Source organism: Ambystoma mexicanum, chromosome 7q (assembly GCF_040938575.1).
Source record: "Ambystoma mexicanum isolate Mex_15411 chromosome 7q, UKY_AmexF1_1, whole genome shotgun sequence".
Classification (NCBI taxonomy): domain Eukaryota; kingdom Metazoa; phylum Chordata; class Amphibia; order Caudata; family Ambystomatidae; genus Ambystoma; species Ambystoma mexicanum.
Window position 1 is genome coordinate 840,562,628 of NC_090941.1, and position 14,447 is coordinate 840,577,074.

A 14,447-nucleotide genomic window follows, 5' to 3' on the forward strand; every position below is an offset into this window, starting at 1 on the left:
CTTCGAAATTGTCCGGTTAAACCACCTAAGAAGGTGGTTGGAGCCACTAATAACGATTTATTGACAACTGATTTGGGAAATGACCTAGCCCGACAAGCGTAGGGGTCCGCTTGCCGAGCTTGAAAACAAACTCTTTGACCTCGCATTTTGTCATGCCAATGGTGCTCGTGGACCCAAAACAGCCTCAGCTGTTGCATGCTATAAAAGCATACATCGACAGTGGAGCTATTGGAAATTACATAGACCGTGAATTGGCTTCCAGGATTAAGCTCCCTCTCCGCCCGAATGTAACCCAAGATGTCATTACTACAGTAGATGGAACCGAAATAGCCTCAGGGCCGGTAACGCATTCCACTGTTGAAATGACACTGGTGGGTCAGGATGGACATCGGGAAGCAATCTTGTTTGATGTGATCAAGGCCCCACAATTTCAAGTAATTCTTGGAATTCCTTGGTTAGAAACACATAATCCCAGAATTGACTGGCGAGCAAAGATGATAAGTTTTCCTGATTGTGAACCAACTTGTTACCCAAGAAGTCCATTTATGGGTCTAGCCTCAGCAACTTCCACCCCTGTACAGCTACCGTCAGAATACCAAGAATTCCAGGACGTTTTTCAGAAGGAAGAGGCAAACACGTTACCTCCCCATCGGTCTTATGATTGCCAAATCGATCTGGTACCCAATGCTCAACTACCTTGTAGTAGGATTTATGCTCTTACGGAACCTGAGAACCTACATTTGCGTCAGTATTTAGATCAGTATCTAGCCAATGGTTTTATTCGCCCGTCCAAGTCTCCTGTCTCCTCAGCTCTGTTCTTCGTGCCGAAAAAAGAGGGCGACCTTAGAACATGTATAGACTATCACGCCCTAAATCAAATGACGATTAAGAATCGTTATCCTCTGCCCCTGATTCCTGAGCTTATCGACCAGGTGAAAGACGCTTGTGTGTACACCAAGTTAGATCTCCGAGGAGCTTATCACCTGGTGCGTATAAAAGAAGGCGACGAATGGAAGACTGCATTCCGCACCAAATTTGGGCTCTTCGAATATCAGGTGATGCCCTTCGGTTTGTGCAATGCACCTGCCGCCTTTCAGTACTTTATGAATGATGTTCTTCGGGAACTTATCGACGTCTGTGTCATTGTTTATATCGACGACATCCTGGTGTACTCCTCTTCAGAATCGATCACAGAAAACATGTCAGGGCAGTTCTTGAGAAATTGCACGAGCACAGACTATTTGCAAAGCTCGAAAAATGCGTTTTTCATACCACAGAAGTGGAGTTTCTCGGATTCATCCTGACACCTCAAGGAGTCCGAATGGACTCGCGAAAGGTGGACGCCATCCTCAAATGGCCATCTCCTAGCTCGGTGAAGGGAGTTCAGAGCATGCTCGGCTTCGCCAATTTCTATCGAAGATTCATCCCGGAATTTTCCCGAACAGTCCAACCCATCACAGCTCTCCTAAAGAAAAACAAACGCTTTGAATGGACTCTTGATGCCGAACAAGCCTTTCAGGACCTGAAAACCAAATTCACCTCTGCACCTATATTGAAGCACCCGCACCCAGATCTCCCTTACATTGTGGAAACCGACGCATCAAGTTCGGCCATGGGAGCTGTCCTGTCGCAAAGAGACCCAGAAACTAACCAACTACACCCTGTGGCCTTTTGGTCCAGGAAATTTTCTCCCCCTGAAATCAACTACGCAATTACCGACAAAGAGTTACTGGCTATTAAATCTGCTTTCAAGGCTTGGCGTCACTACCTTCTCGGGGCAAGACACACCATCACCGTAATTACAGACCACAGAAATTTACAGTATTTAAAGACGGCCAAGGCTCAATCTTCACGACAACTCCGATGGGCTCTATTCTTTGTGGAATTTGATTTTGTAATTACCTATCGCCCTGGCTGCAAGAATGGTAAAGCGGACGCCTTATCCCGGATTGGCATGGAAGAACCCAATTCGAGTTTAGAACCTGTGCCAATCATACCTGAACAAAGAATCTTAGGCCTAACTTCATTGCAAACTATTGAGGACATCCGAACGCAAGTGAAACAACTTCTAGACTCTTCAGCCTTACTGGAATGGAGTCAAAAGGGTCTTCATTACACCGTTAAGGATGACTTACCCTACTTCCAGGAGCGGTTGTTTCTGCCTAGTAAAGAATTGCAAGAACTTGTTATTGCCCATCATCATGAATCATTAATGGAAGGACACCCTGGTATCGCTAAAACGGAGGAAAAAATCAAACGCCACTTCTGGTGGCCTTCTTGGAGAAAAGACAAAGTCTTTTGTATTGTCTTGCGGAATTTGCGCCCAAAACAAGGGTCAAAAGAAAAGGCCAGCCGGCCTACTTCAACCCTTGGATATTCCACCGGCACCATGGCACACCTTGTCAATGGACTTTATAACTGACCTGCCTCCTTGTGCTGGTTACAACACTATTCTTGTAATTGTGGATCTATTCTCCAAAATGGCCCACTTTATCCCTTTAAAAGGTTTGCCTTCAGCTTCCACCTTGGCCAAGGAATTTCTGGAGAATATAGTTTGCATACATGATTTCCCTTCCATATTAGTCTCGGATCGTGGAAGTCAATTTATCTCCCATTTTTGGAAGAAGTGTTGCCACCTAGCACAAATAGATGTGCGGCTATCCATCAGCCACCACTCCCAGACCGACGGACAAACCGAGAGAACCAATCAGACTCTCGAGCAATATCTTCGGTGCATGTTACACCAATCCGAGTTAAATTGGAAAGACATCCTTTGGATCGCAGAATATGCATACAACAATTCAGTGCATTCTGGAACCGGACAAACTCCTTTTTATACTTTGTATGGTCACCATCCTCAGACCTCTGATCTAGATCCAACTCTGACCCTGGAAATGCCCGCAGTAAATCATCTGCATTCCACAATAACCCAAGCCTTCAAAGAAGCTGCAACTCATTTACAGGAAGCCAAGAAAAAGTATACAGAAAACTCTGATTTGCACCGAAGTAAAACTCCTCCTTACCAAGTTGGAGATCAGGTATGGCTAGCAATAAAACATTTACCCCTCAAGGGCCCGCGAACCTTCAATCCCAGATTCATAGGACCTTATCCCATCAAGGCTATAATCAATCCCGTGGCCTTTAAACTGGATTTACCGTCTAACATGCGTATTCATCCAGTTTTTCATGCATCACTTTTGAAGCCAGTACAACCAGGGACCCGACTGTCCAAGCCTCCAGACCCAGTTCAAATTGAAGGGGAATTAGAATTCGAAGTTAAAGACATTTTAGATTCAAAGGTGTTAAAGTCCAAACTCTTCCATCTTGTTGACTGGAAGGGATATGGACCTCAGGAGAGATCGTGGGAGCCTAGTAACCATGTTCACGCACCTCGATTAATACAAAGGTTCCACCGGAGATTTCCGAACAAGCCAAGACCCCCGGAGGGAACAACCTTGGGAGGGGCCTTGAGGGGGGGGGGTACTGTCATGATGCCTGCCTCCAAGGAGCCAGGTTCGACCCAGCAACCCCAGAGGCAGGCATCATTTCCCCCAGGGAAGTGCCAGCGGGCCCAAGCTGTGGCTCTTTGGACACAGTCCTGGCGCCTTAGGCGCCAGGCTCATGTTGGACCCCTGTCCTGGCGCCTTAGGCGCCAGGCTCATGAAGCTAGACATGTGTTCAAGTGTTTTAAGGTGCACTTACCTGATGCAGACCATGCTGCTACATCCAGGCCCTCTTGAGGCCTGAATGGAACTACCTTAGCTGTGGAACTACTTTCCCCTCGGTGTGGTCGGGGAAGGATACATACCTGATCGGTGGAAGGATACCTGGAACTTCTTCCAAAGCTATTTAAACCACGCCCGATCAGCAACTCACGCTTCGCGTTGTTATGCTCCTCGCAGCTGGACGCTCACCGTGTCAGCTCCTGCATCTGGACTTCAGCCACTCCTGTCAGCATCCTGGGTCACCTGCTAAGAGAGAATTGGAGAGAAAGAAGACCTTACCTGCTAAAGCAGCATCACAGAGACTTCACACCGACGATCCTGAAAGGGAAGACATCATTTTAAAAGCATTTCGCTTCGATCGCTGCAGCGCTGCATTTCATCTTTCCAGGGCATTTCCATCTTCAGCAGCGATCGTCCGGATCCGCAGCCACTTCCCAGAGCCTAGAGAGAAAAAGACAAGAACACAAGGTGAGAGAAGGAAGGGAATAGGAAAAGCTCAGTTTCCTTCTAAGACTTACCTGTTGGGTCATTCCCATTTCATTTCGGGTCCTGCCGCATCCTGGCATTCCGGACCCCGGCCCCTATGGGGAAAAAAGACAAAGACATTGAATGAGCGAATGCAAAGACATTACCCGAACGCTCATCCAGAACTTACTTGTCATTTACTGGAACTGCACTTTTCACTTCGGGTCGGCGCCATATCTCCGGCATTCCGAACCCCGGCCCCTAAGGGGAAAAAGACATAAGCGTTAGCGCTTGCTGCAATAAGACAAAGAACATTTTTATTAAGCTTGAACTTTTGAACTTGCTACAGAACTCTTACAGCGCCTTACCTGAATAGTCAAGCTTATTTGAACTCCCATCAAACCCCAATCCAGTGAAGTAACTGGGTTTCAACGCGCCCCTGCATCAGAAGCAGGATGGAGAACTCATCCTTCCAGACCCTAAGGTGAGACTTCATGGGGAATCAAGGAAGGGTATCGTGGAGGGTTGGAAGGGAGTGGGAGACTTGAGCATTGTTCCGTCAGTAGGTAATACTCCCTTTTCACACACAGGGGAATATTCCTGCGAACCAGTGAGGCCATCTTCAGAGTCCTGCGCTTCATCAGCACTCGAAGCCAGACCAGCGCCTCCGTGGGAATCAGGTGAGCGTGACAGTTTGCTCTTTTTCGGCGTCGAAGACGGCGTCGATTCGATCGACCTATGCGTCGATGAGCCCTTCGACAATGGCGTTGATGACGCAGATTTATGCGTCGAAGGGACCTTCGATGATGGCGTCGATGGCACAGTGCCTTTGCTCGAGGGTTCATGACGCTCTCGAGTAGTTTCTTTCGCCGGGTCCAACGACTCGCGGCGTTTAGATTTTTCGGGTCTTTCACCCAGGGTATCACCCTCAGCTATCTTCGAGGGGGTTGAGGCCGCTTTCTCGAAGACGCTAAGCATCCTTTTACGGAATTCCTCCCACTCAGCCTCAGAGCTATGTTTTGTGGGGCAGGTAAAACTTTCTGGAGAAACAGAAGAAGACGACGAGGAAGGGGATCTTCGACGTCTCTTACTTGAAGGCTTGGATCTCGAACAGTGGTGGGAACTGCTTCGAGACCTAGACCGAGAATGTTTCCTGTGTCGGCGAGGAGACGAATGTCTCGACTCTGCCGAGGAAAATTTTTCGAAGGAGTTTTAACTGTCTTACCTCTCTCAAGCTTCCCCTTACGCTCCTTCAAGGCTTTCGCGGTCATGGACATAAGTCCTCGCACTCCGAACATTGGTGCTCCGATCCCAGGCACCACAAACAGATCCTGTGAGGATCTGTCAACGACATTTTCTTTCCACAGTCTCGACATTTTTTGAAGCCGGACCGTGGAGTCGTCAGTTCGGATGAGGAAGCCATCGATTAAGAGTTGGTATTCTCGAGGAATAATGAAGAATATATTCTCTGACTAACTAACTGAGCAACGCGATTCCGAGGCCCACGAAGCGCGGAAAAACAGAACTGAGCAACAGACGCTGCGCAAGTCTATTTATACACATGATGACGTCGGCGCCGATACGGAGGCTGTCGAGGGACATCGGCTCGAGGGGCATCGACACACAGTGCCCTCTACTGAAAAAAATATTCCGGGGCCAGCAAGCTGGAGATGTAAGATAAGGAATACGTCGGAGGACACAATCCCTTCGAAAGATCACATTTTGGGATTAAACCTAACCTGTTCCGGATTTCTTTTTCTGGTGGTATGGGGGTGGAAGCAGGTCGCAAATACTGCTGTACAGCCTGCAGGAGGTTGCTACAGGCTTTTTAAGACCTACCATTGCATAAGTCTACAAAGTGATTTCTTCAGATAAGCCTTTTTGTAACAACCGAAGAGCAAAGCCGAGGACCATCGAGTATGTGCTCTCTGAAAAATCAGAAGGCAAATAGGCAGACCATTTGGGCCCAATTACTCGTACATGGTGTCAAACAGTGTTTTGGGAACGACGCTAACAAATATGGCTTGTAAAGTTATATTTGAGTTACACAACACTTTCCCAGCCACATGTTGAAATGAAAAAATGCTGTTCACCAAACTAAAAGATGCGATGGATACAACTTTCATGACATTTGCAGGGGTTGTCATATTAAACTTACTTTAAGTAGGCGGTGATGGTTTCTATAGTGTCTGGCATGAGACATGGGATTTACTGCAAACTCCTTCAGATCTCGGAGCAACCCCCAAGCCCTCCGAATATGAAATAATGCATTTCTGGTGTAAGCAGGATGGAACACTCTTGCTTCCCAGGATCGGGGGTCTCTGGATCAGTGGGTTAATGCAACTCAATACTTGTCTGGGGGGAAGAGTTGATCTGAGATCAACGGGTTGAGGAGCCATTATAACTGTGGGAATGTTTATTTCCCTATATCATGATCAATTACATGTATCGACCAAACAATAGCGCGCATGTTGGGTGTAAGAACACATAACTCTAGTGTAAAGGTTGTATAATGTTTACTGGTATTGTATTATGTTAACTCAATAAATGAAAGTTCATAAATAAAAACACTATGTAGGAGGTGGATTGATACCAGATCTACAAAGGTTTCACAGCCCTATATCCTCGGCACACAGTCCCTTTCATACCCCAGTGAACAGCACTGTATTAGAGGGTTAGAAAAGCAACCCCCTCCCCTCTAAACTGGGAAGTTCCTCTACCTTGGCTCACCACAATGCCAAATCCCCATCTCAGAGTGGTCAGGAATGTTGCAGCTAAGCTGTTGATTGAACAAAAGTCCTGAGACATCAATCTACAAATCACCCTAATGATTGCAGGCGAAGAGCTCTTCTCATTTGTAGGCATTTTCCGACGAACGAGTAGACAAGAAAACTCCAAACAATATATACAAAGAAAACAGCACTTTAGCCCAATGGGCATTCATACAATCACTACAAAACCAGACCCAACAAGTGCACTGCTATTTGAAAGGAGGGAGCTGCTTCAGAATCAAAAGGGTCCATCTATGGATACACGGCCTACGAATATTTGCATCAAGAGTAAAACTCACATTCAGAAAAAAAGCAGAATGTCACAGAACTCTCCATGTGTCTTCTCCCTGTAAGATGTGCAGCAAAGTGATTAACTTAACAATGACCTATGCATTTCTGCACCAGTGAACATACAATAACTTCACCACATTACCAGTTGCTTCTTCTGTCCCACCAATACTCTCCGCACTCACTGATGCACCCTCGTTCTCATGGATGTATAAACGGTGGCCCTGGTAAGCATAGCCAAGGTCTTCGGGACACTGGACAGGGCTACTGCGGCTGAGACAAACAAGTGGAGGTCCTGAAATGCACAAACATGACTTATGAGCAAAAGCGAACATATCAAAGGGGTAGAATTTGCAGACTCAAAACGCATCAAAGTTGTGGACTGAGGGTGCAGTCCCATGTAATAAAAAAAAAAAAAAAGCCATGGCTCTTTGAATAGTGCATTAGAGATAAATCATCACCAGCGTGGCTGGAACAAGCACATAAGTGATAAAAGACTATTAATTTTTTTTTCTTTCGATTGTGCAGTATTGTTTTATTTATGATGTATATGGTTATACAATCAACAACCTTTTATCACATTTATCAATTTAAGAACAATTTTCCAAGTTTTGCCTTTTCTGTTAAGACAAAGTTCACAGATCTTCAAGCACTGACAGCTGCTTCTGTATGGCAATGGAAAATTTGACCACAGCCAAAGTTTTTGCCGTTTTTTCTCCTGATTACAGCATTTTCCACCATAGATCTTTTGATCTGTATCCGTATTTTGTAATATGGGAATCATGAAAATTTTCCTTTGTGGCAATAAAGCTGGACAGACCATTATCAGGTGATGCAGATTTTCTATTGACTCAGGGTTTTTGCATAGTCTACAAGTTAAAGGGCCAGCTGCCTGATTCCGCAGCCAGATGGTTTCTCTTGTTTTAATGAGATTGAGATAAAAGACTGTCACCATTCAGACGATGGAGGCTTCTGAGGTGAATCTGCATAGCCTTCAACTGATCGCATGTCAGGTGGGGAAGACCATCCAGTCCTTTTTATTTCTTTGCATTAACAGTGAAAAAGCCAACACTACAAGTACCAGGACCCAAAGAATAAACTCAGGACCGGATGAGCTACATCATCGGACAAGTTAATAGCCCCACAAATGGATGCCTGAAAACAGCTCAACAGTATTAGAATGTATTTCTAGTTGAAAGAAAAACAGAAGAGGCACTTTCAAACTTTCAAACAGAAGAGGCACTTTCAAACTTTAAAATGTAAATTCTGGTTTATCAATGAAAGTAATTCACACATAGAACACATAATGTAGGCAAATGGAAAGATTTGAATTGTTGGTTTACACAGCTAAAATGAGTGATCAGGCTAAGGTATTATGCTTGAAAGAATGTCAATTTCTCCAGGAGAGAAGAATGCACAAAGAACCAAACTGGATTTGATTTACAAAGTATTCCAGTCTGAGTTTCTAGAATAGGGAATGCTAGCACCACATGCCACATATCCTTGCACTGCTCTTGGATTGCCAACCTTAAGTGTGAGGCGGATTTAGTCCCCGACTGCCCTTTATTAGAATAAAGGACAAAGAAATCAGTCAGCCCATGAGCAGCAGAAAGTGAGCCTGGAACAAAGTGTGCACCTGTGTGTGCATGAGGCTTTGCTATGTGCCTGTACTAAGCTCTTGTATCTATGCCCAGCACTGTTTTGAAGTGCTACACTGAATTAGGTTTGGTATGCTACACTGTTATGCTATGCTATGCCATGCCATCTCATGTTGTAAGCTGCAGAAACACGTTTGTAATGTCTTGTTATGCTGGGATGGAAGTGTTCTTTTCCCAAAATCTAACTAGAATTTATATAAGTGCTACAGTATGTACTTATTCACTCCTTTTGGGGGAGGTGCAGGGAATACAATGCCAGTTTCCTTATGAACTAGCTGGCTAGGTCATGTTATATTATCTTGAAGTTTGATTATGATGTTTTGCTTTAAATGCCTACAATGCTATTGAAGAAGCCATAAGACAGCAGGTAGCAACCCGTTAAACACACAAAGCAACAGCAACCCAGAAGTTATCAGACCAGGGTGAGAAGGCTAGTCAAAGGCCAGATTATGTAAATTAACTCCTGTAAGCACCCAGTCTCAGCCTACAAGGATTCCTGCCTCTCACGCTAATATAATCATGACCTTAGCTTCCAAGGAAACCGTGTTCAAGAATTTGAGATTTGTGATGTCATCTTTGATGTCCTGGGTGTTAGTCTCAGCAGTACACGGTGGTGGCGCGAGTTATGGTGGTTTAGCTTACCATAACTGGCGAATTTCTGGGGGTTTTCGCTTTTACTTGAAACCATAACGTCCCTTTAACAAAGTTTTTTCTTTGAATTTCATAGGTTTTTATTAGTCCAACTTAACCACTTAAGTTTTCCTCTTTTGTACACATGTGAAATCTAGCAGCAGGACGCGGCCATCTTGTGCTAATCTTATCCGTTGCTGCATCGACCTAATGTGAACTGCCCAAGCGGCACTAAATCATATGCCCCGCCCCTGAGCCTCACATTACCAAACCTAGTGATATTCTCCACCTTTCTCGGTGATGTCCTGGGCAGCATAGCCAAACGCACCCAGTCATCACCTACGTGACGGGACGCAGAACCCGAAAATCAACACACATCGTCTCACAACACAGCACGTCACAACTCGGAATATTACACTGTACTTTAAAAGGAAACAACAAGACTGTACAATTTGTAAAGTATTTTTATTTCACAATAAACGCCCAGAGAACATCCGACTATTGCCATATTCAATCAAATTGGAAATGTGTTTCTTCGCTCGCGATCTGAAAATGTTTATTGTGAGTCACGCGTTGTTCTTTTTGCGTACACAAGGTGTTCGTTTTGGGTAAAAGAAACGCTTGGGTCGCACAGTGAATTCCAGGGCTTGTGCATCAACTTGGGGTTAGACCACCGTAAAGGATGTTATGGTGCTCCTAATCGCTAGTACAGCGTAAGGGCATATGGGCCCTTGGCGATCGTCCCAAAAAAGAATCAAATATATCCAGTTGTTCACAAGTATCTGCAGCTGCCGGTTGAAGAACCCGTCAGTTGGCATCTGGAATCTATGACAATTGCAGAATGGCAGGATGTACCGGCTTCAAAAACATCATAGAAATGTGTCTCACTAGCCGTTCTTTATTACAATTTATCTATCGACTTATTAATTCGGCATAGAGTTTAAAGTAACAATTAGCACAGACATGAAACAATGTTAACAGAGAGAAAACAACGTGGAAAGTAGTACACAATTTGCTTCCGAGGACATTGCTATGTAGTATGATCAACTCTAAACGGGATACAGAAGCTGACGCTACAATTCGGGGTGCTCATAGAAGGCATTTTAATGAAATATTATCGTTGAACCTGGGAGAACCGAGTAGTGGTCTACATGCATCTCATTGCTGGCCTGCCCATGTGGGCGGTAGAAAGAACATTACACACATTCATTGCAATATGCCACACAGAACAAACAAGTAGAATGTAACCCAGAAATAAGGGTCAGATAATGATAAGTTGATGCTCGTTCGGGTATAAAATCATTGAAAATCAAACTTACATTATATTCACCATTTCCATTCTCTTGGCGTAACTCGGACCGTAACGCAGACTCCGTTCGCACCAACGCTTTTTCAGAAACTGAATTTACATGTTCCTTAGTGCAGTTTTGGAATTGTATAACGTTATCATGTCTTACATTATTGCACACAATTCCATGATTATACATCTCCATCCCTTGAATGCCGAAATGCAATCTCTTTGGCCTGTACTTTAGGCACATATTGTGGAACACCTCCAAATCTACCGTGTGACAAAATGCTGCGAGTCCCGTCAGGTCTCTTCTCAAGTGCTTTGTGTGGAGGTGAAGATGGAATCAACCACCACTTCTTCCGTTCCTGCACAGGACTGTTCACAAACATCCTAACTGTTTGGACTTTCGCGACAAAAAAACACCAGTTTTTTGCTTCTTGCAGCCATATCCCATCCCATCTTCATCACCCCTCACCTCCCCAGAGATTATTTGATAAGTTTGACAAGTGCAATTTTGTGTTTTTTAATATGTTTTTACTGCGATATCCATGGACACCGAACACAGATCCAAGATGGCGGGCGTATCGAAACAATCCGACGCACCTCATGCATCATCCCAGCCAATCAGCGGACACGTTGCATGTCCGCGGACATGACGCACGCCGATCAACCAATCGGTGTCCTGTCCGCGGATCGAACAGGAAGTGTGTCCGCGGAGCGGACATAGCCATCACTAATTTTTAGTGACCTACTTTTTGGTCATTTTTAAAAAAATACCAGACGGATTTTCACCAAATTTACAAAAGCACGCTTTTGGGACCAAGCCGCTGCTCCTGCAGCAAAATTTGGTGAAAATCCGTCCAGCGGTTTGGGCTGTAGGCGTGAGCAAAGTTTTTTCCCCATTCAGTCTATGGGAAAAAAAGAAATTTTGGGACCCCCTCTATAACTCCCTCCCACCCCCCCTCAACCCCCCCCACCCGGACCAAACCTCACCAAACTTTGCAAGAAAATTCAAAGTGGGCCATATACTTTTTTTGCAAAGTTTGGTGTGGATTCGTCCAAGGGGAGTGAAGTTATAAGCCGCCCAAAACGTGCTCTTCCTATGGGTCTAGCAACTTAACCATAACTACACGGCCACTACCGTGGCAGTGAAATAAATATGGGATACATTACTCACCGTAATCGTATTTCTGATGCTTGTATCTGCTTAGATTCACATGCTGTGCATAGGCCGACATCTAGTGGAAGCTGCGGAGTATTACAGTTTGTTTTTCGAAACTCAAAAATGGGCGTCGACACAGGCGTGCCAGTAATACTATCCCTAGTGTGACGTCCACTGTACCCAAGATCCCTCACGCGTCTGGGATCCTCAGATTGTATTTTTTTTTCCTGACATGAGGAAGCATGAGGAGTAGCGCGAGTACAGATAATCCAAGCAGATAGACAGAAAGGTAAGACAAGCAATCATGCGCCTTCTCTCGGAGGGGAGGAAGGGTGGGTCGCATGTGAATCTAAGCAGATACAAGCATCAGAAATACGATTACGGTGAGTAATGTATCCCTTCTGAGGCTTGTGGAATCTGCTTAGATCACATGCTGTGCATAGATTAGCAAGCAGTACCCGAAGAAGGAGGTGGGATGTGGGAAGGGTCATGAGCAAACAGGTGTCTTAGAACCGCTTGTCCCACTTGTGTATCTGTCTTGGAATGAGTGTCAATGCAGTAATGCTGAGTAAAAGTGTGAATAGAGCTCCAAGTAGCTGCTTTGCAAATGGTGTCGAGGGGAACATTTGCAATGAAAGCCAGAGTGGCACCAATGCCTCTAGTAGAATGGGCCCTTGGCGTAAAAGGCAGAGTTTTTCCAGAAAGAGAGTAACACAGCTGTATACAGTTGATAATCCACTTCGAGATCGCGCCTTTCGAGACGCGATCCCCCTCTCTGCCTGTAGCTACGGAGACAAACAGTTGATCTGTTTTTCTTAGCGGTCTGGTCTTATTTACATAGTAGAGGACCGCCCTACGCACATCAAGGGTGTGTAGTTTCACCTCAGCCGAGCTTTGCGGGTTCTGGAAGAAAGGCGGAAGCTCGATGGACTGGTTTACATGGAATTTAGATATGAATTTAGGTGAAAACCTAGGGTGTGTGCGTAAAACCAGTTTGTCTTTGTGGATAATAAAGAAAGGATCCTGCACTGACAGAGCCTGAATTTCACTGACCCTTCTTATGGAGGTAATGGCTACTAAGAAGGCCGTTTTATAAGTCAGGTGTTTGAGACTACTTTTATGCATGGGTTCGAAAGGGGGGCCCATGAGCTTAGCTAGCACCACATTGAGGTCCCATCCTGGCGGTGGGTTCGAAATAGGAGGGTGAAGTCTCTTTACTCCTTCCATGAAGGCTTTAACTACTGGTACTTTCCACCACGATACTTTGTTATGGGATGTGGTGTAAGCCGAGAGGGCTGCCAGGTGTACTTTCAGAGAGTTAAAAACCAACCCTGCGTCCAGCAGGTGGAGCATGTATGTTACCACGTTGGAAGGAGTGCAATCAACTGGGTTGATTTGTTAATTCTGGCACCAAATAACGAATCTTTTCCACTTGTCAAAGTAACAGTGCCTTGTGTTTGGTTTCCTGGATTCTTTTAGGATGTCCATACACCTCTGTGGTAAATTGAGATGCCCAAACTCTATGACCTCAGGAGCCATGCTGCCAGGTTCATTGAGTTGGGTTCCTGGTGCACTGTTAGACCTTGTTGCTGGGACAGTAGGTTGTACCAGGCTGGCAGTTTGATGGGCTCGCACAGCGCCATCCTGCGTAGGTGTGGAAACCATGGTTGTCTCGCCCACATGGGAGCAACTAGGATGAGCGTCATCGATTCCTTTTTCATCTTGTACACCACCTTTCTGATGAGGAGTTGGTGGAAAAGCGTACGCAAACATCCCTGACCAGTTCATCCACAGGGCGTTCCCTTGGGAGTCTGGCTGGGGGAACCTGGATGCAAATCCTGGGCATTGTTTGTTTTCGCTTGTGGCGAATAGGTCTATAGTGGGGAAACCCCACTGAGAGAAGAGATCTTCTACGATCTCTCTGTGAAGGACCCATTCGTGTTCTTCTGGAAGGGAGTCTCTGCTTAGGGCATCCGCTAGGGAATTGAGCTCCCCTGGAACATGTTGTGCTAATAGGAAGATGTTCCGTCTGAGTGCCCATATCCAGATTTTCTGGGCAAGCTTGGACAGATTTGGCGAACGAGTCCCTCCTTGTTTGTTCAGATAGAACATGGCTGTCGTGCTGTCCGTCCGGATCTGCACCGACAAGTTTAGTAGATGGGGCTCGAACGCCCGAAGCGCTCGGAATGCTGCCAGAAGCTCTAGCAGGTTGATGTGGTTCTTGGCTACTGAGTGAGACCAGAGACCCTGAGCTGTGTGGTGGAGATGGTGAGCTCCCCACCCAGTCAGGCAAGCATCTGTAGTTACCACTGCTTGTACTTCGGGATCGTAAAAGGGTTTTCCCCTTGCGAGATTCTCTTTTGTCCACCAGTGTAAGCTCTGTACGAGTGTTGGCGAAACGACCACTAGATCGTCCCACTGACCACTTGCCTGAGACCACTGTTTCGCTAACCATTC

At 45.6% G+C, this 14,447-nt stretch overlaps 1 protein-coding gene across 2 annotated transcripts in view; it reads right to left on the bottom strand.

The window, feature by feature from the left end:
• Positions 1–14,447, bottom strand: part of AMOTL1 (angiomotin like 1) — a 1,007,056-nt gene that overhangs the window by 443,418 nt on the left and 549,191 nt on the right. For both annotated transcript variants that reach the window (XM_069639243.1, XM_069639245.1), the window contains one exon: positions 7,395–7,544. In XM_069639243.1, the coding sequence (XP_069495344.1) occupies positions 7,395–7,544 (150 nt within the window). The remainder of the gene's footprint in view (positions 1–7,394; positions 7,545–14,447) is intronic.